Here is a 26,858-nt window from a genome sequence, read left to right as displayed (position 1 = left end):
ATATATACATGGTCTCTAACTTCCACTAATATTATTTCTACTTAACATCAGTGGGTTTGATCTCCCATTCACCTTAGCAGCTATTCTTTACATTGGTAATTCTCCCAAACTTCTCAAACCTGGTATCAAACCTTTCACTCTCAATGAGTTACCTCAGTTCCTGAACAGTACAGTAATTTTCAGGCATAAACTACCTCAACTGCCAGCCCAGATCCCTTCTCACCCAATTTGCCTTCACCTGCCCGATCCCTAATTGCATCCTTCCCTTCTTGATATATGACTTCTCCCCCGTTAAAAATTAGCCCTTCAATTGTCTTCATCCTGGTCCTCATTTACCTTCCTTCATCAGTTATCCTTTTTTCTGACTCATATCTTCAAACTCTTTTTCTTCAAATATAAATATGCTCAAGTCATTCATCACCTCAAAGAGGGTTTTAGATGATATCCTTTTAGCAGTATCCTTCTGGAGCTAAAAACATTCCCCACTTTTCATCTCAGTTACATACTGTTTAAAAAGTTATCCACCCAGGTTGAATCTACCTCCTCACTCTCATCCATCCTCAAACAGCCAAACTCAACAGATATTTTAATCATTATATTACTAGAATAGTCAGTTGCATTAGACATTGCTGACCCCTGATACTGTTCTAAAAGTGTTATTTTCCACCACTTCCATAAAAGTGTTGCCTGGGGTTCTGACCTTAGTCCACTGCTCTTGTCTGATTATCCTCCTTGGACAGTCCCAATTCTGAATGCAGATCCCCCCTGAAACCATTCCACCAGTACTGATAACTTCGGATAATGGTATTACATACATGGTAAGCCAAACTAAAAAAATCCAGATATTTCCCTCTTCTTTAGTCCCATATCCAACAACCACATCTTGCTGATTTTTCATTTCCTAACCATTTATCAAATTTATCACTCTTTCTGCATCTCACCTCCCTTTCTCTGATTCAGATTGGGTTACCTTAGCTCCTCTATCCTAACAGGTTAAAATTTTTCAGTAGCTCCCCACTACTAAGAGAATAAAAACCAGTCTTCTTAGTTTTATTTTAATCCACAATTGCCCTACTTACAAGTAATCATCGATTACTACCTTTATCCATTATGCTTTACACAGCTTTGCTCATGCTCTTCAGTTGGCGGAAATATAGCCCCCGTTTCTCTTCCTGATTTACTCTTGTTGTCCTTCAAGTACTGTTCATATTATCTACCCCCACAGGAAACCTTTAATAAAACCCCAATACAGGAGAAGTGTTTCTTTATTTGCCACCCAACAGCACTTCATGCAACTTCACATGTAATGTGAATTATGCTATCTCCTAGTGTACCTATTTCACTCACTCGACTGTAAACTAGTGATATAAGCACAATGGCCTACACATAGTTAACACTCAGTAAACATTTATACCACTAAACCAAACCAGAGATGATGTTTTATAGTATTTTTCTGTCAAATAGCTTATCATCTAAGAAGATAAAAATTGCTATAATAAAAAAATTCAACTTATTCTATTTTAAAAGTATCAATTAATGGCGGCAAAAGATAAATACCATATGATCTCACCTATAAGTGGAAACCTAATGAACAAAACAAACAAAAAAGCAAAATAGAACCAGAGACATGGAAATAAGGAACAAACTGACAGTGACCAGAGAGGAGGGGGGAAAGGGATAACAGGGCAAAGAAGGGGAAGCGTGTTGTCAAGGAACAAGTATAATATATAGGACCCATAGACATGGACAACAGAGTGGAGACTGACTGTGGGAGCAGGGGGGTGGGGCGGGGCAGGGGAAAGCAACGGGTGTGTGTGTGTGTGTGTGTGTGTGTGAAAGCTCTTCCTCACACAAACTGCCTGAATAATATTGAATAAATATAGAAGGAACAGTCTACACCTTGTTATTTGGCATTGTACAATTAATAAATTTTAAACAGTAGAATAAGAATATGGGAAACTTTCTCTGATCACAGAATAACTAGAATACACTATTTCAGAATCAGTATAAAATCGCTAAATATTAGATCACAGAATATAGTTATAGCAATGCTTAAGGAAGATATTGGGCTAGCCAAAAAGTTAATTTGTTTTTTTCTGTAAGATGGCTCCAGTAGCACTTAGTTGTCTTTAATTTCATTCAAAACAATTTTCTTAGGTTGTATCACAACAGCGTGTACTTTTTAAAATAAAAACACTTACCAAAATTGGTGAATTTTTGTGTAGCCATTCTAATATTTAAGATGAAGAAAATACACGATATTTTTGGTGCTGTATGCTTTATTATTTCAAGAAAGGTAAAAACGCAACTGAAACACACACAAAAAAAGATTTGTGCAGTGTATGGAGAAGGTGCTGTGACTGACCAAACTTGTCAAACATGGTTTGTGAAGCTTTGGACTTGAGATTTCTCACCAGACAATGCTCCAGGGTCAGGTAGACCAGTTGAAGTTGATATTGATCAAATCGAGACATTGAGAACAATCAACACTCTACACACAGGAGATAGCCGACATACTCAAGATATCTAAATCAATAAAGTTATTGGTGAAAATGAAAATGTGTCAATTATTTTACGGAAAAAAACATACGAACTTTTTGGCCAACCAAATATCAAAACTCTACTTATATTAACAAGAAGGAAATACAAATAAACTAAATATCCAAATTAGAGTGTTAGATTTTCTGAAAATGATAAGAGCAAGTGTTATAGGCTCTTAAATGCAAACTGAAAACATCTATTAAAATTTAAAATGCATATGTCCTTTGACCCAAAGTTCAGCTTTCAGCAATCAAACCAATAGAAACTAAAGTACTGGTTCATAAAGACATTATGTACTTGGATTTATTGCAGCACTGTTCTGTACTGGAACCAGAGTGAATACTCATCAATAGGTGAACAGTTAAATTATATGGTATATCTATATCATGAAATACTACTTGGCCATCAAAAAGAATCAAGTTAAAGTTAAACCAAATAAATTGGAGGGACTTCCAAAGCCTCTGAATTAGAAAAGTAACTATGATAAAAGTATGTATAACACAATTGCATTCACAACAATCAAACAGCTCAAATATTTAGGAATATGGAGAACATATACCAGGTTGTTAACATGGCTGTAGGGACTGGAGAGTCATATATATGATTTTATATTATTTATGTAAAGTAATATACCCACAAAAATAAAATGCTAAAAAAATAAATAAAAAAATAAAAAAGACACGAAGAGAATATAAAGCTATAAAAGAGAAATTGTTATTTAGAAACCATTAAAGAAAAAAAAAACCAAAAAAAAAAACCAAAAAAACTTCCAGTCAGGATGGCGGTATAGGCCGGCATGGCTCATCTCTTTCCATAACCTCATCAAAATTACAACTAAAATGAAGAAAAATCATCACTCCAAACCATCACAAATAGAGTTGCCTGGAAGTCTGACAACTATGGAATTAAAGAAACCACATCCATCTAGACTGGTAGAAGGAACACAGGTGCAGATTGGGCTGGTCCCTCACCCACATGTGGTAAATAAAAATTTGGGAGGGATAGCTCAGGAGTGAGGAGTCCCAGCCTCACACACCAGGACCCGCAGCCCAGGGTTCCAGTGCCAGGAAGATAAGTCCCCATAACTTCTGGCTGCAAAAACCAGCAAGGATTGAGTCAGTGGAAGAAACTGCTGAAGCCCCAAGCAGTTTTTCTTAAAAAATCCTCACATGGACTCACCTACTCAGAATCACTCTCTCTGAGCTCCAGAGCCAGGGTAGCAACTTGAAAGGCATACAGGGAGGAACTGAAGTGTCTGGCATCAGGGCAAGCAGAAGCCATTGTCCCTGTGCTAAACACTCCCCCTGCAGAGCCGGCAAACTGGTGCCATATCTGAGATTCCATCAACCTGGCTAACAACTGTTTGACCCACCTTCAAATCCCCAGTCTTCATCCCACTCAACATATAGGCCCATCCAAGCTGCTTTTCCATATGAATGGCTGGTCTTGGCTCAGGCTTCACAACTTCCTAAATCCTCTTAAGCAAGCAACAGCTAGCCTCAGTGAGCCCCAGGGCCAGCACTAGCAGCAGCCAGACTAGATTCACAGTTTGGCTTTGCCTGGGAATCTCCAAGACCAACAAAAGTAGCAGCCATCTCAGATTGCTTTATAGCTCAAACATGGTGGCCCTGGGCAAAACAAAAGAGAGGGCTGACCTTGGCCTGCACCATCCTGGAAACCTAAGAGCCAGCGCACCCAGTGCACAGCTACAAACCATGTCCGAGCACCACCAGCCTGCTCCTGCACAGCTGATCCTCCATGCAGGGCTGAGGTTGGTGGTCAGCGGTCACAGCAAGTCCTTGCAACTAAATGGCCTGGGTAAATACCTCCCATTGATCTGCCAACAGCAACCAAGGCTCAACTACAAGAGGAGAGTGTACTCAGCCCACTTGAGGGGTACAATTAAGTGCCCATCTTGGGTGATAGGGGAGGCTGTGCCACTGGACCCTACAGGGCACCTACCACATTAGGCCATACTACCAAGACTTGGAAGTCAAAACAGCTCTATGTAATACAAAGAAACAAACACAGGGAGGCTGCCAAAACGCTGAAACAAAGAAATGTGGCCCAAATGAAAGAACAGATAAAAACTCTTGAAAAAGCTAAACGAATGAAGATAAGCAATCTATCAGATGCAGAATTCAAAACACTGGTTATAAGGATGCTCAAGGAACTCAGTGAGGACCTCAACAGCATAAAAAAGATCCAGTCAGAAACAAAGGATTCACTAATTAAAATAAAGAACAACTTACAGGGAAACAACAGGAGAGTGGATGAAGCCAAGAATCAAATCAATGATTTGGAACATAAGGAAGCAAAAAACAACCAATAAGAACAATAAGAAGAAAAAAGAATCCAAAAAAGTGAGGATAGTATAAGCAGCCTCTGGAACAACAAGAATTCCAATATTCGCATCACAGGAGTGCGAGAAGGAGAACAGAAAGAGCAAGGAATTGGAAATCTATTTGAAAGAATAATGAAAGAAAATTTCCATAATTTGGTGAAGGAAATAGACATGCAACTCCAGAAAGCAGAGAATCCCAAACAAGATGGATGCAGAGAGGCCCACTCCAAGACACATCATAATTAAAATGCCAAAAGTTAAAGACAAAGAGAGAATCTTAAAAGCAGCAAGAGAAAATCAGTTAGTTACCTACATAGGAGTTCCCATAAGATTGTCAGCTGATTTCTCTAAAGAAACTTTGCAGGCTAGAAGGAATTGGCAAGAAATATTCAAAGTCAGGAAAAGCAGGGACCTACAGTGAAGATTGTTCTACCCAGCAAAGCTATCATTTAGAATTGAAGGGTAGATAAAGAGCATCCCAGACAAGAAAAAACTAAAGGAGCTCATCACCACCGAACCAATATTGAATGAAATGTTAACGGGACTTATTTAAGAGAAAGAAGATCAAAACTATGAACAGTAAAATGGCAAAAAATAAAATCTATGAAGAATTGAATCTAAAAAAACAACTAAGGAAACAAGAAGAACAGAGACAGAATCATGGATACAGAGAGCATTTTGATTATTGTCAGATGGGAGGTGGGGTGTGGGGAAATGGGTGAAGAGGTGAGGGAATTAAGAAGTACAAATAGGTAGTTACAGAATAACCATGGGGATGTAAAGTACAGTATAGGAAATAGAGTAGCCAAAGAACTTACACACATGACCCATGGACATAAACAATTATATTGAAAGTAATTAAAAATAAAGTAAATATTAATTTGATAAGAATATATCAATAATTCAAATATTTTTAAATATATACTTTTATAATCAATTATAAAATGCCAATAGACACAGAACACCAAACACCAGCAATATTAGCTGTATCACATAGTCTCAAAAATGCACTGCTTGCTGCTTTCAAAACTTTAATTTCTAATAAAAAATATTTCATCTATGTGCCTGAAGGTTAGATTTTTTCCCATATCCAATCATTCTATATTTTTAATAAGTTTTGTTATTATTTTTTCATTACTGTTGAGATACATTATATATTTCACAAAATATCTTTTTCCATCCTTTACTTTCAGTCTGTGTATCTTCCCATCTGAAGTGAGTCTCTTGTAGGTAGCATATGTAAGGGTCTACTTTTTGAACCACTCTGCTACCATCTGTCTTCTGATTAGACTATTTAATACATTTTTGTGCATTTAAATTGTTGATAGTGTATTTAATGCCACTTTATTATTCATATCTTTGACCTTTTTTCTTATTCTTAAAGACTATTTAATATTTCCTGTAATACTGGTGGTAATGAACTCCTTTAGTTTTTTCTTGTCTGGGAAGCTCTTTATGTCCTTTGATTCTAATTGAAATCTTTCTTGGATAGAGTAATCTTTGTTGTAGGTCCTTGCTTTTCATCACTTTGAATATTTCATGCCTATTCCTTCTGGGTTGCCAAGTTTCTTTAGAGAAATCAGCTGACAGCTCCCTTGAACCTTACTAACTGCTTTTCTCTTGCTGCTTTTAAAATTCTTTGTCTTTAACCTTTTGCGTTTTCATTAAGATATGTCTTGGTGTGGGCCTCTTTGGGTTCATTTTGAGACTCTGTGTGCTTCCTGGGAGTGTATGTCTATTTTCTTCACCAGGTTAGGGAAGTTTTCCATCATTATTTTTTCAAATAGGTTTTCAATTCCTTGCTTTCTCTCTTCTTCCGGCACCCCATGATAAAAATGTTGGTACACTGGAAGTTGTCCCAGAGGCTCCTTTATACAATACTATCCTGATGGGGGGGGGGAGGGGGTTCTCTTTGTTGTTCTGATTGGGTGTTTTCTGTTTCCTTAACTTCTAAATCACTAATTTGATCCTCTGCTTCATCTACTCTACTATTGATTCCCTGTAATATTTTCCTCATTTCAGTTACGGTATTTTGCATTTATGACTGGTTCTTTGTCATGCTTTCTGTCTCCATTTTTATGTTTCCTATCTCTTTAAATTCTCACTAAGTTCTTTTACTCATCCCCTAAGTTCACTGCAAATCCTTATAACCAGTGTGTAGAACTCTGCATCTGGCAGACTGCTCGTCTCCACTCTCCTTAGTTCTTTTTCTGGAGTTTTGTTCTGTTCTTTCATTTGAGACATGTTTCTCTGGTTCCTCATTTTGGCTGCTTTCTGTATTTGTTTCTATTCATTAGGCAGTACTGCTACATCTCCCAGTCTTGGCACGATAGCCTTATGAAGTAGGTATCCTGTAGGGGCCAATGGTCAGCCTACCCAGAAACCCTAACTGGGCACTCCAGGTGTGCCCCCTCCACCTCCCAACCCACCCGTGTGGGCTATGTGTACCCTCCTGTTGTAGTTGAGCCTTGACTACTGTTAGTACACCAATGGGAGGGACTTATCCTCAGACCAAAGACTTGCTGAGACTACAGCAGAGGACCTACTATGCAGGAGTCAACACCACAGAGCAGAATTCTCTTCAGTAGGGCTCTGGTGCCCAATGAGTCTACCCCTTGGGTGTGTCACTTGTGGAGGTGGTTAAGTGGTGCTCTAGTGTGGTCTGAAGCTGTCCATGGTGTGTACTGGCTCAGGAGCCTCCCAGGAGGTGCAGGCCAAGACCAGACTCTGCATATGCCCTGTCTGGGGCCACCTGTTATGAGCTACAGAGCAATCTGCAGATGTCTGTTGCTTATGCTGGGCTTGGAGGTACTGGAGTGAGGCCAAACTGCAAAATAAGGCAGGCTGCCACTAGTGCCAAGCCTCGGGCCACTTAGCAAGAGATACAGGGAATGCCAAGCCAGATGCTGCTTGTTTGGGATTTGTGAACCTTTCAGAGATTTTTGGAAAGTCTGCAACATAATCCAAGGAGGGCCATTTGTATGGAAAAGCCACTGGAAATGGCTTGGTGGGCCCAAAATTTGGGTAGGGTGGGGTCTCAGAATCACCAGAGATAGGTGAACTGTAATAGTCCAGTTGATGGAGACTCAGATATGGTGCCAGCTCTGTAGAGGACGGGCTTAGCAAAGGAACAATGGCCTCTACCTGCACTTCTGTCTAGAAGAAAGCTGCCCTGCAGCCCTCATCCCAAAGCCACACAATCCAGTCCTTCCCTCTATATCCCTGGCAACTTTCTCACTGCTACCCCGGTGCTAAAGATCAGTACGAGTGAGTCCATGCACGAGCCCTTAAAGAGAAATGCCTGGGACTCCAGAAGCTCTGTGTCTCTCTCAGCCACAATCACCAATGGTTTTCACAGCCAGAGATTATGGGGCTTACTCTCCTGGGCCTGGTGTGGGGCTGGGAAGCCTCCTTCCCCAGGGGAGACTTCTGCAGCTGAGATGTCCCTCCCAATTTTCAACTGCCATAAGTGGGTAAGGAACCAAGGGGGGATGTGAGTACCACAATTATCTAATCTGCCTTCTTGACTGAAAGCCCCCTTAAGGTTAGACATTTCAGTGAGTCAAGTATCAAAGAAGTTATTATTTTCATCTTTTTACCTGTATTCTGGCTGACGACTTCCAGAATGATCATCTCTTGTCCACTTATAGCCAAGGTCATCCTGTAAAATTAAAACATTGCTTAAATATTTGTCTGCATTATTTCAGTCAAGTAGAATATATCTAACAGTACTACTGGAACCCAGTCTCTAAGACTAAAATAACATGAGAGCAAAAACACCTTTCTAAATTTCCCTGAGCCTAAAAGCCATAAAATTAAAAATATATAAATCATTAATTTCAACAACTAATTTAGTAAACTGAGAATCTGTGGTACAATTTATCTCTATGAAAATGCTTGAAGTATTTCTTTGGTAGGCCCTAACAGCCTTATTGTCAAGGACACATATACCAACATAACAATAGCTAAGGGCTATTCAAGAACAAAAGGTCAATTTAAATTCAACTAAGCAGACATTTCTTGACCTTTCATTTTATTCTTATTTTAAGTTCTCTCATCACTGAAGAATTTGCTACTTTCCTGCTTTACTCATTCAAGATTTTATTCCTCATCTTACCTCCCATTAAAAGACATTAATTGGAAACAATATAAGAAACCATCCATTACTGATAAACTATATTACAGCAAAATATGGCAGTAAGTTTGAACTTAATCAAAGAAAGCTCATTTTGTCTTCTAAGACAGACACATTTGAAAAGGTGCAAAGAGAAACACTTAATAATCCACATAAATTCCTTTAAAATTATACATGGAACAATATAACATAAATTACTTACAATCAGAAACACCTATTCAGCTAAAATAAATACTACTTTCATCTCCTTCTTCAGTATCACATATTCTACTCTTACATAAATAAAATGTATTTATCATTTTCCTTAACATTAAATATAACCAACAAAAGAAAAAACAAAAGCTATAATTAAATACTATATCAAGTAAGCAGTTTGTGTTATATAACAGAAGTCTAGATAAGAATCAGTGTCATAAAAGTACTAAGGATCTCAAGTGGGCTTGTTTGTTTGAAGAGAATTTAAAGAGAAAATGTTGCCTCTGGTATGAACTCAATTTATAACCACAGAAAAAAATGTTGTCGAGGCATTATTATGCTACAAGGTTTTTTTAAAAAAATCATCTTCATGAGGATTCAAATACAAATTGGTCCACTGAATCCAAAATCCCCTCTCTAAGTTGCAAATGGCCACACGGTTTTCACAAGATAACAACTTTATGCAAAGACCAAATTGGTTCTTCCTGAAGCTGCTTGGAAGAAGGGCTCTGATGGCAAAATCCAATAATGCATAATATTTACTTTTCAAAACTGAGTCCCTCTTCCTAAAGAAACAGCATGACATTTACAAATTAAACAAAATAAAAATTAACTCTATGAAAGGGAAGCCCTAATACCCCAAACTTTAAAAACAAGCAAAAAAACACACACACCACTGAATAGTCTCATTACTACTAGAGAATTGTCAGCATAAGTATGATAAAGCAGTGAGAGAACTGGACTCTCATAGGTATACCCACCCTAGCAAAATCACCTTACCTCCATTTCTTCAAGTATAAAGTATGGAAACTAATTCCAACAGCCAATGTGAGGTCAAATTTTATCATAAGCATGCTTGAATAAGTACTGTTAATCACAATATTACATATTAGGGAAGAGGAAAAAAGAAAAAATGTAGGAAAATTGTCTATCAGAGGAAACATGCAAGCTAGGTCAAAGGAACTGCATCAAGGAATAGTTTCAATCAAGTTCACTGACAGATCACTGCAAAATTAAATACACACTTTCAGATTACTGCAATATTAAACACATACTTTTAGATTATTAAATATGATCAAGAGAAACAATATAATAGCAATAGTAATAATAGCAACTAACATTTTATAAGTGCTTACTATAGGACAGGTGATGTTTTGAGTGTTTTCTAATGTGAGTTAGTATGTAGACTTTAATAATAACTGTAGCAAAAATAAAACAAAAGTCTCAACAACCTTAACCCAATCTCACCCACAACAGTTTATCATGCTAAAAATAATCAAAATAATTATAAATGGGCACATCTAGTAAGAGATGGTAACCACCTGCCCATAATTTATTGAGTTCCAAGGCAGAAGATTACCTTTAATTGCTTCTACATATCCCTGCTAATTTGAGGGATTAAAAAACCAGGCTAGCTGTAATTAATGTCATTTAGATAGAGCTATCCAGAGTGCTTACCCACTTTGACCAGCACCCCAAGATTCTTGACTACCGTTTCCCATTTGAAAGCTCCAGCAGGAAATTCAACAGAGCATCAAGCAGGATGTGTTTATTCAACTGCCTTCATGGCCAGTTACATAAATTTCAAAAATTACATGATTTTTAAACTTATAAGAAAAAATAACAATTAGTACATGGGCGAAATTTACATACTCCTCTGTGAGATGGACCACTTCTTCGATCATGAGAAAAACTGCGGCCCTCGTCATAGTCTCGGTAATCAACATGACTGTAATATCTATTGTAGCTTCCTTCACCAGGTCTGTCTAGCAGTGGTGGTTTCTTTGGCACAATATTAACTACTCTATGGTAGCCATCCTAAAACAGACAAAAAGAAATATATAAAAATCACTAATTTCTCTATTTGGTTTTGGAAAGGTTTTTAAAAAGCACAGGAGTTCTTATCCTTAATCAAATAAGAGTAAATGTATAAACAAACAAAAATGCATTAATGAAATAACATGAATATATAACTAATAGTAAGGTCTTCACACGAATTAAAAGAAATAAAATTGTTCAATGAAGAAAGCCAAGTGTTTAATAAAATAACATGCAGCAATGCAGAAAACCAATCATAAGTAAAAGAAATACACATATTATTGTTTTAATAAAAAACAAACTAAAGAAAGTAAAAGTGTTACAGTAATTCTAATCCCTAATTGCTTAGGAATTTCAGAAATAAAACCATTTAAGATAGCACACATCTTTGGTCTATTATTGAAGTACACTGGTCAGAAGAAATGCAAGATTTTTACACATAAGCAACAGCAAACACAGAGGTAATAATGAGGTAGGAAGATCAAGAGGAAACATTTTGCTACTTCTCCACAGCACTGGAGAGAGGAGAGTCTTTGACTTCACAGGTTGGTAGTAAGCAAAATAAAACCCATTTTAGAACTTGAATAAATTTTCAATATAATATGTTGTTAATGTTTTAAAGTTTTAGCAACTGAATGGATTATTTGTAGGGGTTAGGAAACTGGACAGAGGGAGAATAACACTTGTCTTAGATTAGTAGCTGCTGTGAAATAAATGAACAAAAATGATTATCAACAGTAAGAACTAGACACACATAGTATATATGTGTAAGTAATTTGGTCTTGAGCATTCATGTTAACTTTCTATCAATATAAGGTGAGATAGCGGTGAAAGAAACTGGCAAGCTATCAAAACATATGACATGATCAACTAATGAGTTAACTAATTTGACAAAATAAAAAACCAAAGCCCAACATTCAAAACTGGATATTATACCATCCTAAACCTCATTTTCATTATCTCAGAAATAAGCTGAATACTAATACCTACATCATGAGGTTGTTGTGAGAGCTAAATAAAAAACAGATTGTAAGGCATTTAGTAATGGAGCATAAACTAAGTGCTCAAAAAATGTCTGTTATTTTGATTACTACTTACATAAGTCTAAGTGAAACGCTAAATTCTTCTAAGTGTCTATTTAGTTAAATTACGTCTTACCATTAACAACAAAGACTATTCAGTTAATAAATTATTATATCCTATTAAAACTTCCAAGGGTAGGATATTTGTCAACGTGCTAGGAAAAAATAAAATCAATACTTCACATCTACTTGACAGCTAAAATATCTACCTAATTTTCTTCCATGGGGATAATAGAGAGTTCCCTTCTTTAGTGTGTTAGACATTAAGTTATAAGATATATGTTATATGTTTGAAAAAATATAGTACACAAATGAACTGATTCTTCTAAACACTATCTTTCACATAGATTTCAAAGAAATCTAAGCAAATACTAAGCTTCCAAAAAATGTCATTAAGCCAAAATTAGCAACATTACAACTTATAGCATTTTCTAATTCAAAATGTTATAAAAGTAGAATTACTGACTTCTCCAATTCTAAGAAACCATAAAATTCCATTCCACAATATCCTTGTTGGTTTGTACATGCTTATTAGAAGGAGAGGTGGGGTGAGTATGCCTAAACACTTCTATGAATGGAGAGAAAGATTCTCACTTTACGAAACAGCCTGTTTCTGTGTTCAATAGCCCCAGTTACTATAAAGTTATTTCAGGACTTAAAAATGCATATGATAAAACTTTCAAAGAAGTGAAACTTGAATCACATTTAGTTATATATTTAACAAACTGTTTTTACACCCTCCCCCCAAAACCCTCCTAATAACAGCTCTTGTAACTAGCAATAAAGATCAAACTGGTGTTTACTTTATGTTTTGAGAAAGTGTTCAAATACAAGTACATTATATCATCTCTGCTCTGCCTGTAGGGATTTATCTTAAAGAAAACTCCCTAGCTATACAAAAAATTTTAAGAAAATGAGTGTGTGATAAAGCAAGCCTATTTTCAGAGATGGTTCATGTCTTACCATGATATACCACTCATGGATTTCTTTCTCTTTCCAATAAAAACCATGAGTGACAAAGATTTCAGAATTTCTCTGTCAAAAGTTTATACTATTAAGAAAATTCAACTAGTATTTTCCATTACCTACAATGCCAGACTTCAATGAAAATAACATCACTGATTGAAATTTTTGTACAAATCTCACATTGAGCTATAAATATGTAATTTTCCTCTCTAAATGCTAACAAAGGTACACAAGGTTTCAGATACTGATATGATTGGAACCTCCATTTTAGAAATATCTAAGAAACAATGGCACCATTACATACAAACCAGAAATAAAAACTATGACTTTTAAAGTAAAACTTAAAACATTTTTAAGGATAACAGGACCATTTTCAATGAACTAAAAATGAACTCAATGGAATTATTAGGCTGGATACAGATTATGAGGATTACTGTTTCTTTAAAATTACTTATTCTCCAATGTCATTAAAATATACTTTTCATACATTTTAACACAAAAACGTTTTATTTAAAATAGAACTTTTAATACATAAGCAGCACCCTTTAAGCATTCTTATCTTTTAGAGACACATACTGAAATATGTATTAGCATTTGAAATATGGTATCTTGGATTTACTTCAAAATAATCTGAGAGGAAGGAAAGTAGTGAAGGCACAGACAAAACAAGATTAACCATGACTTGACAGTTGCCACTTGGATGATTTGACTATAGGGAGTTCATTATATTATTTTGTCTTTTATATACTTAGTTTTTCCCCTCATAAAAAGCCAAAACAACTGAAAGACACTAACCTACCAGCAAAGTATCAATAACTAAGTACATGGCACATGTATATAATCAACGCCATTATTTCCTAACACAATCAACTTACACTATCAATGCAAACCTCATGAGTGGAAACTTTTATGGTCTTATTCACTGCTCTACTCCCATCACCTGGACTATTACTTGGCATGTCAGCACCACATATATAATATATGTTCTACTTGGGTATCTCTATTTTGTATCACTTTGTGGCATCACATAGTTTTTACTAGAAAAGTACCTAACAAACCACATCTAACTAAAAAATTCTATTACACCAGCAGGTTTCTTCACTCTGATCCATCATATTTTGTGACAAGCATTTTAACTGTAGCACTTACTGGTTTAATTCGCTTGCTGAATTTTCAATGAAATATTCTTGATCATTTCAATGCCTTTTGGGAATAATGTATCAAATACATTAAACAGGAATTGCCCCAGAAAATTAGGGCATATTGTGACAGAATGTAGCCATGAATTGATTATCTCTCTGGAAACAGTGACAACAAAAGAAGGTTAAGTTGTTGCAATTCTGTCAGTCAAGCAAGTTAAACACAAGGGCAGCTCTACAATAACATTACTAAACCAAAACTCAGCAAATTAACCCCTAAGATTTTGCATTTCATGTAGTATGTAATTTTCACATTGGAAAAAAAAAACCTTTAAAAAAATATTGCACTTTAGCTAATAATATGCACGCTTAAGTAGTTAAGAAAAGTGTACTGTTGTCCTCAGTTTTTACTCCTAAATGCATCCAAAAAACTGGATGGATGAAGTGGAAGAAAAAAGGACATATGGAAGGGTACACAAATGATAAAGTTCAGGAAAGTGTTAATAGCTGAATCTAAGCAGTGATTAAATGGATATAAAATATCAATACCACTAGGAAATTCTTTCAACTTTGCTGTATGTTTTACAACTATCATAACAAAATGTAGGGAGGGGCAAAACACAAAGTTTCTTCTTGTATTATTATTTATTTATTATTATACTATTTTCCATACAAACAAATGTAAATCTACTTTTGTCCCACCCTGTATTGATAAGTTATACTTACATGGGTAAACTTATATGAATAGTGATTATATAAAATAATAATAAAATGTGGGGCATCAAGGGAATAGGAATTAAAACACGCATTTAAACATTTAAAATGAAAGTGTTTCATAAAACAAGAGTGGGAAGAAAATGAATTATTTTCACATTAATAAATTTTAAATAGTATTATATAGGATATGTATATAATTAAATGCTAAATTAGGTAGACTATTTCAAGTTGGATAAAAGTTGTACATGTTGCCTACATCTATATTTGAGAACATATGGAGCAGATATATGTCCATATATTCCCTACAAGGCCTCAGAAGTTAACAAAATCATGTCGAGAATTAACTAAAGAATTTAATTTTGATCGGCTAAACTCTCTAGGAGAAATAACTAATGACAAAAATGTTAGAAACATTCAACCAACCAAAGGAAATATTCTTATATAACTACTTAATTATAAAACCTAATTATGTAACTCAAAATTAACTGAACATGTTAGAAAAAATTTTTTTAAGTATTGCTGACATCACTACCCTCAATCTTAATAATTCTCAGGGCTACAAAGATTAGAACTCTTTTACTTAATAAGTGCTTGTTTAAGGACCAGAAGGAGAGTAGAAGCAGATAGGATGGCTTCAGACCCAATTATATTACAATGCCCAGAATATATGCTGTAAGTGTTTTGATCCTAGTTTCCAAACTTTACAACCTCTAAAAATTCTGAAACTGAAACTTCTCCTTCATTTTAAAATAAGTCAACAGAAAACAGACATTTTATGTTGTAACTCACTAAAATGTGCCATGTTACCTGTCTGTTCTCCATTAAGTTAACAAAATGGACCTCCAAACTGAATGTTTACCAGTATCTAAAAGCCATTTTGTCACAAAACTTGATAAAGGCCAAGAAATCAGATAATCAAGCTCATTAGAAATTATAAGTTAAAGGGTGAAAAACATGCTTTTTAAAAATAAGAATCCATACACTGAAAGGCTGCTGGTTCGATTCCCAGTCAGGGCACATGCCTGGGTTGTGGGTTCAATCCCCAACTGGGGTTTGATGTGAGGCAACCAATTGATGTTTCTCTCTCACATCGCTCTTTTTTTCTTTTCTTTCTCTCCACCACCTCTCAAAAGCAATGAGAAAATATTCTCAGGTAAGGACACACACACACACACACACACACACACACACACACACACAAATAACACAAATAATAATAATTAAGGACCTTATATAAACCTCTAAAATTTAAATGCAGATATTCTATAATAATCAATTTCCTCCCAATGGAAGAATGTATATGCTTACATGCAGATTCTCTTTGGGTTTTATCTCCTATTTATCCAAGTTTAAGACCAGATTAAAATTTCTGTGAAAGCACCTTATTAATACAGAAGTACTTTTTAAACAGATTTTATTTACTTATTTTTAGAAAGAGAAGAAGGGAGGGAGAAATAGAGGGAAAGAAACATCATCGACGTGTGAGAGATACATCCATCAGTTGCTCCTCGCATGCTCCTAACTAGGGACCCGGCCTGCAACCCAGGCATGTGCCCTGACTGGGAATCGAACCAGAGACTGTAGGCCAGCTCTCAATCCACTGAGCCACACCAGCCAGGCAGAAGTAATTTTTAAATGCTATAAGGTGCTAAAATAATGACTGTACATTCATAAAGTTGTACACTGAGGATCAGCTTTCCAATACTCAAATTCAGTGTGACTTATTATGGGCACCAAAATATATGAATGTCCAATTGCCCTTTCAGGTTCATCAAAGCTAGAAGCCCCAAAATAGCTACTTTTATTAATGAGGTCATAATAAAATAGTAGGTACATTTTCAAGTCTCCCCTTCATACTATACATCATATCCAAAAGTTCCTCAAATACATTTCTAATGTGTCAGAACTGGGAATGAATGGGGCAAGGGAGATGTAAGAAAAAGAAAGAGAAATGCAGTAAAATTGCTTTTCTGTTAGAAAATAGAACCCAAATATGAAAAATAAAACAGAGTATTATCTTTCTCTATCCTAGGCACTAATGACAGTGGGTTCTCACTTTTAAAAGGACGAACCACAGTTTTATATTTAGATTAAATAATATGTATTTAAGTGAAATTTTTATTGAGGTATGGCATACATATAAAAAAAGTATACAAATCATAAATGTAGTCCTGGATAAATTTTCACAAGTTAGTGATACTGTGTAACTACCACCCAGACCAAGAAGTTAAACATTCCTAGAAGCGAAAGCCTCTTGTTCTCACTCCCATTCACTACCTCTACCTTCCCAAAGTAACCACTTTCCCGGCTAGTTTAGCCTGTTTTGAAACTTTATATAAAAGAAAACACACAAGATGTGTGTCTGACTTCTTTCTTTCAGTATTATATTTGAGAGATTCATCATACATGTTGTTGCATTTGGCAAAATTCCATTCATTCTCATTGCTGTATGATTGTAAATTAAGTTATCCACTCAACTGTTGGACATTCAGATTGTTGCCATTTTGGAATTCTTATGAATAATGCTGCTTGCGAACACTGTTGCACATGTCAATATAATATACCTAATAATAGTTTTTAAGATAACATTAGATGACCTCTGCATTGTAAGCAAATATTTTAAAACTTTTAAGTATATTTTATTGATTATGTTGTTACAGTAGTTTCAATTTTTTCCCCTTTGCTACCCTCTGCCCAGTCCCCCACTTCCCTCCAGCAATCTCACCCTCCTTAGTTCATGTTCATGAGTTGTGCATATAAGTTTAGCTTCACCCTTTCCTATATTCTTTTTTTTAATTAATTAATTTATTTATTTTTTGGCAGGAACCCCTGCTCTATAACAATCCTCCCCCTCTCAAACTTAAACACTTTTAAGTTATATTTTTATTAAATCTGAGGTCAGAACTTATCACTTTATTCATTTAAACACTTTAACCCAAGGATTCAGTTGAATCTATGAAACCAGATGTGAATATAAAATTATTTTTCACCTAAATATAGGTAACAAACACTATAGCAATAGTAGTATTTGTGGCTTCATCACTAACAGAAATTAGATATTTTTATACCAACTTGCTGCTATTACAAATACCTCAAAAATATCATTTACACTTATCACTACTTTGAAAATAGAGCAATGAAACCACTACCACTAGCTCCCACTAGTTCTTGATATTTAATGACCTACTAAAAAATTATATATTACTATAGCACAAAGTTGGTTTTTAATAGTTTGATTATTATATTCAAATATAAGTGGTCTTTAAAAATGCTATTCTGAGAAGGGATCCATAGGTTTCACCAGACTGCTAAAGGGATCCATGGAACAAAAAAGGTTAAGAACCTATGTTTTATTTAATTAAAATGTAGGTATAACATAGAATGCATAATTTCCAAGAGCCATCAAACACTGTAATATATTGAGGGAAAGGAAAGGCTTTATATTACTAACCAAAATAAGGCTCAGTTCACTAGAAAAAATGTATCTGAGTCTTGATGAAGAGGAATGTAGAAATACAGAAGGTTTTATAAACCAGGAGAGGTTGATTGTGGGAATGGAGAGACTGATTTAACAGAATTACAAGAAGAAAAAGGAGAAGAATAAACTTGCACAAGGTCTGGGCATGCAGTTAGATAGCTAAGTACAACACAGCTAGTCTGATTTCATGGACAATTGTGGTATAAAACTCAACTCTATCTGCTTAATGCTGTTGAAATTATTTCACAAAGGAAAAGAGCCTGTTTCGCATGTACAGACAAAAGTGGTATAAAATGAAAATGTTTTGGTTTGTTCAGATTTTACTACAATATCCTCACTGACTGAGGACTTCCATCAACCTGTCATCTTTACATCTTTACTCCTGTCATCATCAGTGACTTCAGTGTTCATCTACAAACTGCATTTCTTAACTCTGCATATAAGAATCACCTAATGAGCTTTTAAACAACACTAACACCCAAATCCTACCTACAGATAATCATGACTTAATTACCTGGAATGGGGCCCATAGATTGGTAATAAAGAGTTCCCTAGGTGAATTTAATGTGCAACGAGGATTTAGACTATAATCTAAATCACTGATCCAAACTCTAGCCTCAAAGTTTTCTTAATCTCAACTCCAAATACCTTCACCCACCTTGTAGTCCTATCATCATACACTGAACTTTAATCACCCAAGACAGTTCCATCTTGAAAAGTCTGCACTCTAAAATGCCAACTACCTTTCTGCCCCACCCTGGTCTTCAAGCTCACTAAGCCTTTCCTTTCCTCAGCCCCTCACTTCATTCAATCGACTGTCCCTCTCACAGCCTTCCTCCCTTTCTTAAACAGTACATATCACATAATATATTACCTCAATAATTCCCTGAGTCAGAACCTTCTATATCCTCACCTGCCTGGTTCCACCGCTCATTCTGCAATCTTAAATCAATAAAACGTGCTTTCTTCACTCTGACACTGGGGTACTTATGTAATAAAGCACGCAATCCTGCAGACTGGTGCCCATATAAAATTTACGGTGCACAAACGTACTGGCCCTCAGCAAGTGTTATTAAAACACCCCTGGTTAGGAGACACCTGCAATATTTACTCCAACACTTCAGTGTTGGCCTCAAGTGTTCCTCCACCCCCTCGACTCTGAATAGATCATCTTGCCACCTCTTCCTTCAGAGAAAAACAAAGCTATTAGACATGAACTTTCTAAAATCCATTCTCACACAACAACCTAACTGACAATATATAGAGGACCCTTCTCATTGGTCTTTATGACACCGATACAACTGCTTATTCCAATCTTAAAACTCTTCTCCAGCTTGTTTGAACCAGCTCCCTTACCTAGCAATAGCCTCCTGGCAGGTCTCTGTTTCCAGTCTTAATAGCTCTTTAAGCCAATTTCCATTGCAATATGTTCTATGATACAACAGAGCACTCATACATAATGCAAGATGGTATACTAAAGGTTTTATATCATAATTCCTCCCATGATTTCATCATGAGTATTTCCATTATCTGAAATTAATTTCTGTATAGAAATCTCTCTCTGCATTTTATGGTTTCTAAAACATTCTACTGGGTTCTATAAATGTTGTACCATCCAATACTAAGTATTATTTAGAACAGTGGTTCTCAACCTTCCTAATGCCACGACCCTTTAATACAGTTCCTCATGATTAAAGCATAGTGATTAATCACAAAAACAATATGTAATTATATATGTGTTTTCCGATGGTCTTAGGTGAACCCTGTGAAAGGGTCGTTCGACCCCCAAAGGGGTCACAACCCACAGGTTGAGAATCGTTGGTTTAGAAGATTAGGAAGTTTATATATAAATTCCCTCACTTGTAGTAAGCAGGCACTAGTTAAATGTATAATTACAATAAATTACCATTTAAAGCAAGTTATTCCCTCTCTGTACCTTGTAATTTGGAGACCTGTAAATATGTTAAATTAAGAAAATAATAATAATTAGAAAAGAAAAAAAGGTAATCCCCCAAAACTGAAAACAAACTAAAACAAACCCAACTATATATCCAATAATGTATCCAATTGATGGCATTATCACAAAGAAGTTATTTTAACTATCTTTGAAAAATAATTCCTAATGAAATATATCCTTGGGCAAGTGGGGGTCCTAAAAATAATTAAAAAAAAAAAAGTCATCCCTTTTCCCATCCCTGTATTAGTCCTATATCATGTTTATATCACTTATTTGTAGTCCTAGCTAAACTGAAAAATATTTTTATCAAGTTGAAAATATTCTAAAATTGGGATTTTGGTTAAAAACATAAAGTCTATAAAGTAACCTGAAATCACATATAGTAATAATTAAGTCTGCTAATTCCGAAATATGGTAAGCCTCTTCATTTTTCCATCTGAAACTATTTTAGTTCAACCCCAACCTAAGCTGTAACCTAGGCCAAATGATGACCTTGAAGGTAACACCATCCATCTAAGTGGGTTGTGGGATTTACTTATAATATATAAATAATAAACTGCTACTATATGAACAGATATTTGTGCCCTTTGATGATGTATAATGAATCCATAATATATCCATACACCATGACCACAAGCCCAGTCCCTAAGTGCTTAGAACAGACCTGTGCAAAAGTTTAAAGTTGATGGCTTCTTGACCTTCTCCAAACCCTTCTTTTGGTCTCTATATAGGATTTTGAGGGGTGCATATATTGGTTCAGTAAATACTGAGCTCCTACTATGTGCCAGGTACTGGATATAGTGCTGGGAAAACATTAATAAGAAAAACAGCAAGCTCCTTGAGAAAAGACCTGGTTCAAAATTCCCAATTTCCCAGAGCCACAAAGAGACAAGCAATAAGGCAGCATACCAGAAGCTGCAAGCCCGCCTGACCCGAGCTGCCCCTCCTTGAGAATTTCATATATCCAACTGCAAACATTTTTAGGAATATAGAAAAATAGGTGACAGACAATAATAGAAAAAGGTGCTTAAGTACTACTTTGTTAAGTAATGGACTGACCTTTATCATACCTGAAATTTTCTTCATAAATTAAATTCAATATAAACCCTCCATTTTAGAAATATAAGCAGTATAAAATATTGATTTTCTACATAAATAAAATGTTAGCTTTTATGTACTTTCAAACTTTTAACTTTTAAAAGATAAGCTTACTCTATCTATAGTCAACCTAAAATGGCCAATTTTTGGCACTTGAAGATGTTAAGAGTCCTAGTTTTGATGTACCAAATTTACTTAAGACTCTAGGTTTTGAATTATTCTACATGTAGAAGCAACTTACACTGGTGTGACTTCGAGGAGATGCTCGTTCTCTTGGAAGCCTTTCATAGTCATGCCGTCCCTCAGACCACATTTCATTTCTTTGGGCCACTAAAGAATAAAAAAGAAACCAAAGAATTATATATTTTTATGTTATTAAAATGTAACAGAGATGATGTAGTAAATGATTAGTTTCCAACACAAATATTTTCCAGATACTTAAGCAAAAAAAAAAGTGACCAAAAGAAAGAATGATTAAGGCAATTCTTCTTCCAATTTTGAAATTCTCTTAAAGAAAAAAGAAAGTCCCAACTTCCTTCAATTTCCAAGGCTATTGAAACCTTCAAAGAACCTTGTGCCCACCAATTGTGGAGAAACGTAAGACCACAAATATTTCCTCATTCTCATATAGTAAAATTTAGAAAAGGTTCATGAATAGTTTAAAAAGCTGATCTGTAAAGTTACTCCTATTTCTTGGTGGATGTTTGTACAACATTAGATTTTAGCCTGTGTACATTCTTAGAACTTACATCTTCTCTCTGTTTAATAGTGAATTTAATTGAAAACAAAGTGTTAAATAAGCAACCCTGTAAAAACATACTCAACAAACCACCCTTTTGTTTTTAACACTATAAATTTTAATGAGAAAGTCCCCCATAAAATTTGAAATTAAAATGAAAGTTCTGCCAGCACTTTTCATTTCTGGGTGCAGAGAGAGGCTTCCTGCTTTGAGAGCTGACACATTCTGGGTAGGGGCTAATGCAGTTCATTACAGTGTCCAGAAGAAAACAGAATTTGTGAACAGGCAGAAGACAAGGTAAGAAAGGTAAACAGAAAGATGAGAACAGGGTGCAGGAACAGCCCAAAGGTCATTTATATAAAATTGCAAGAGAGTAGATCAAGGGTTGGCAATCCTTTTTGTAAAGGACCAGATAATTATTTTTGGCCTTGCAGGTCACAGGTGTCTGTCACAACTACTCAATGCTACCATTACAACATGAAAGCAGCCAAAACAGTGTACATAAATTTTGGGTGTGACCGTGTTTCAATAAAGTTTTATTTACAAAAACAGGCAGGTGGCCTACAGGCAGAAGCGTGACAGCCCTAAAGTAGATGACAAACAGTTAACAGGGGAGAACCAGGAGAGTGAAGTAATCACAGAGTAATTACCAAGAACTGTGAACCATCCAGCTGGGTAGAAAGATGATCGTGTGAGCAAGAAATGAAAATGGGAAAGCTACAAAGTTAGGGCCTTTTCATACATAGAAAACAGGGCAGTAAGTACAGATGCATAGCCCACTGATCTGTGAAAAACATATTTCATAGAAGACATATGTCAAAAGATTTTTGGAGGCTCTTTATGATGCTTACAAAGGGGAGGGGAGATGGCCATTAGTGAAGTCTGAGATGTACTCTAGTTAAGTTGTCTGATCAATTAAGATATAAAAACTGAAGAATACAACTAAAAAAATCAAAGGACTCCCTACATAATAATGGGGCAGGTAAAATATAGCATTCAGTGTGGAGAACGTAAGTTTCATTTAGAAGTTTGTTAATAACTGGTTCTAGATTTTTAAAAAATATCTTATGCCATATTCAATAAAGAGTATGTTTAATATACCATCATGGTATATTTAATTCCAGAATTCAACAAGCCTTTCTTAGGGCACTCCACTGAACTACCCAAACATTCTTCTGTGAACTTCAACTGAGGGCTCAAAGGATAGGAAAGACTTCAAAACTCAGTGAGAGTAACCTGGAAATGGAGAAAACATTAAGTCACAGGCAATATCCTTCTATCAAACCACTCACACTTTGAATCCATAGACAAGGCGATAAAGATGTTTTTCATTTTATCCAAACTGATTACAGTGGCAGCTTAGACTATAGAGTAACTCTGCACATTGCTCTAGTCAGCTTCCAGTATTAAATACAATCAGGACAAATAGCTTTCCCTCCACTCCAAACCCATTCTTTTCATGCTATATTAATTCAATAACTATTTTGATAGCCAACCATGATTAGTAAATAGAAAGGTCACATTTGACCTCATAGTTAAGATGAGCAACAGGCCTTTGCATTGGCAACTTCCCACCAAGAATGCCTTTCTCCAGGTATATCTGCATGGTTAACTTCTTTACCCTCAATGTCACCTTCTTAATGTCTTCTTAATATCACCTGTCTACCAGATCCAAAAATCTTACTTTTTATTTCTTAGCACTAATTATCTAAGAGCCACATAATTTACATTTGACATATATTATTGGTCCCTTGCTATTAGGATTATGAACTATATGTTCTCTATGTTGTTCATTGACTAATATCAAGCAACCAACAATTTGCACAATGTATGTACTCAGTATTCATGTACTGAATTTATTAATGCTGGCAATATGCTCCCAACAGATAAATGATTCTTACATCTCCACTTCCATCCTGAGTCCTTTCAAGAGAATGTTTCCCAAACACCTTAACTCAAAATGCCAAAACAGTTCATCACTTCTTAGACACCTGTATCACCTGTCCTCCCCATTATAGTCAATGATGCCACTAGGTACCCAAAATGGTCAAATCAGAAACCTGAGTAATATAAGACCCAGAACTTGTCAAATCTAACTACTCATTAAATCATTATTTCTGTCAGCCCAATATATAAAACACATGTATCCACACTTCCCTATCCTTGCTACCAATGTGTGTTCAGATGTTCTTAATCTAGCCATTGGACTCCCCAATAGTAAAACACTGGTCTCTCTGTTTCTGGGGTCCCCTTCCCACTCAGCAAACTGTAGCCAAAATGTTCATTCTAATAAGACACCTGATTTAAAAAATCTCAGTGGTTCTGCATATCCTAAAGAATGAGGTCTCAACCCTAAAACTTGAAAAAGGCTTATTTATGACGTCTCTTGCTTTTCCAGTTTCACCCCCTGCCAATTCCTGAACAGTCTCCAGAACCTCCAAACATATCACCTACTTCTTGTTCTACAATTGTGTCACTACTTCTCACCACCACTACTTGGCACCCTTTCCCCCTGCCTAGAATATCTTTCTTCTACTTATCTGCCTTCACCTTATAATCTACCTTATTCAGCTCAAATGCCAGCTTTTATTATACTTTTTTAAATTATTATTTTTATTGAATTTATTGTGGTGACACTGGTTAATAAACTATGTAAATTTCAGGTATAATTTCCATGATACATGATGTGTATATTGTGTGTTCACCACTCCAAGTCATGTCTCCTTCCATACTATGTAACCATCCCCCCTTTACCCTCTTCTACCTACACCCATCTCCTTTCCCTCTGATTATCACCATACTGTTGTGTTTAATCCCTTCACCTTTTTCACTCAGTCCCCTAACTGCCTCCCCTCTGACAGCTGTGTGTTCTCTGTATCTATCAGTCTGTTTCTATTTTTCTTGTTAGCTTCTTTTGTTCATTAGATTGCACATATAAGTGAAATTATATGGTATTTGTCTTTCCCTGATTGGTTTATTTCACTTAGCATTACTACTCTCCAGGTCCATCCACAATGTTGCACAAGGTAAGATCTCCTTATTTTTTATAGCTGAGTAGTTAGTATTCCACTGTGTAAATGCACCATAGCTGTTTTATCCACTGATGGACACTTGGGCTGCTTCCAAATTTTGACTATTGTAAATAATGCTGCTATGAACATAGGGGTGAATATATTCTTTTGAATTATTATTTTGAATTTCTTCAGATATATTCCCAGAAGTGGAATCGCTGGGTCATACAGCTGTTCAACTTTTAATTTTTTAAGGAAACTCCATATTGCTTTCCACGGTGGCTGCACCTTTTCTGCATTCCCACCAACAGTGCATGAGGGTTCCCTTTTCTCCACATCCTCAACACTTGTTTGTTGATTGATGATAGCCATTCTGACAGCTGTGAGGTTTAAATGTGCATTTCTCTGATGATTAGTAATATTCAGCACCTTTTCATATGCTTATTGGCCATCTGTATGTCCTCTTTGGAGCAGTGTCTGTTCAGATGTTTGCCTATTTTTAATTGGACTCTTTGTTCTTTTGGTGCTGTCAGCTCTTTATAAATTTGGAATATTAGCCCCTTATCAGATTTATCACTGGCAAACATGTTCTTCAGTTCAATTGGGTTGTCTTTTCATTTTAAGAATGGTTTCCTCTACGGTGCAAAACCTTGTTAGTTTGATATAGTCTCATTTCTTTATTTTTTCTGTTGTTTCCCTTGTCTGAGGCAATATATCAGAAAAATATTGCTAGAAGAAATGTTTGAGATTTTATGGTTTCAAATCTAACATAAGTCTTTAATCTATTTTGAGTTTATTCTTGTGGATAGTGTAAGAAGGTGGTCTAACTGCATTTTTTAATGTATCTGTCCAGTTTTCCCAACACCATTTATTGAATATAGACTATCTTTACTCCATTGTATGTTCTTGCCTCTGAATCAAATATTAATTGATGATACAGGCATAAGTTTATTTCTGGGTTCTCTATTTTGTCCCACTGTTCTATATGTGTTTTTATGCCAGTACCATGCTGTTTGGATTACTATGGCCTTGTCATATAGTTTGATATCAGATAGCATGATTCCTCCAACTTTGTTCCTCTTTTTAAAATTGTTGTGGCTATTCGGGTCTTTTGTGAATCCATACAGATTTTTGGAATATTTGTTCTCGTTCTGTGAAATACGCCATGGTGCTGAATCTACAGATTGCTTTGAGAGGTATGAACATTTTAATGATGTTAATTCTTCCCATCCATGAACAAAGTATACAAGGTCTGTCCAGAAGGTATCCAGCCATGTAATACAAAAAATAGATATTTATTGAAGATTCGAGATACAAGAAACATTGTATATAGGACAATGATACCTCAGTCCCCTTCAAAGTAGGCCCTTGGGACCTCATACAATTCTCCCAGTTGCCATCAGCTGTCTCATATTTTCCTGAATCTTATTGACAGTCTGAAATCTCTTCCCTTTTGAAGATAATTTTAGTTTTGGGAAAGGCCAGAAGTTGCAGGGCGTCAAATCTAAGCTGTAGTGGGGCAGAGTTACTTGGGTGATTTGATGTTTCGCAAAAAAAAAAAAAAACTCTGCACGAGACGTGATGCCTGAGCAGGCACACTGTCATGATGAAGCTGCCAATCACCAGTTAGTTGCCCAT

At 35.7% G+C, this 26,858-nt stretch overlaps 1 protein-coding gene across 5 annotated transcripts in view; it reads right to left on the bottom strand.

Moving 5' to 3' along the window:
* The window catches only part of PPHLN1 (periphilin 1), a 99,966-nt gene that overhangs the window by 66,975 nt on the left and 6,133 nt on the right, over positions 1-26,858 (bottom strand). For 3 of the 5 annotated variants that reach the window (XM_090273024.1, XM_090273023.1, XM_090273025.1), the window contains 3 exons: positions 21,712-21,800; positions 10,869-11,033; positions 8,485-8,546 (listed from right to left, as the gene is read on the bottom strand). In XM_090273024.1, coding sequence (XP_090129150.1) covers positions 8,485-8,546; positions 10,869-11,033; positions 21,712-21,783 — 299 coding nt within the window. In that variant the 5' untranslated portion in view covers positions 21,784-21,800. The remainder of the gene's footprint in view (positions 1-8,484; positions 8,547-10,868; positions 11,034-21,711; positions 21,801-26,858) is intronic. The other 2 variants (XM_090273027.1, XM_090273028.1) reach the window with 1 other exon arrangement.

The sequence above is a fragment of the Furipterus horrens genome, unplaced genomic scaffold, assembly GCF_987537825.1.
Source record: "Furipterus horrens unplaced genomic scaffold, mFurHor1.1.pri manual_scaffold_4, whole genome shotgun sequence".
Classification (NCBI taxonomy): domain Eukaryota; kingdom Metazoa; phylum Chordata; class Mammalia; order Chiroptera; family Furipteridae; genus Furipterus; species Furipterus horrens.
The sequence above is the reverse complement of the archived record's forward strand: the minus strand, read 5'-3'. Positions and strand labels throughout refer to the sequence as shown.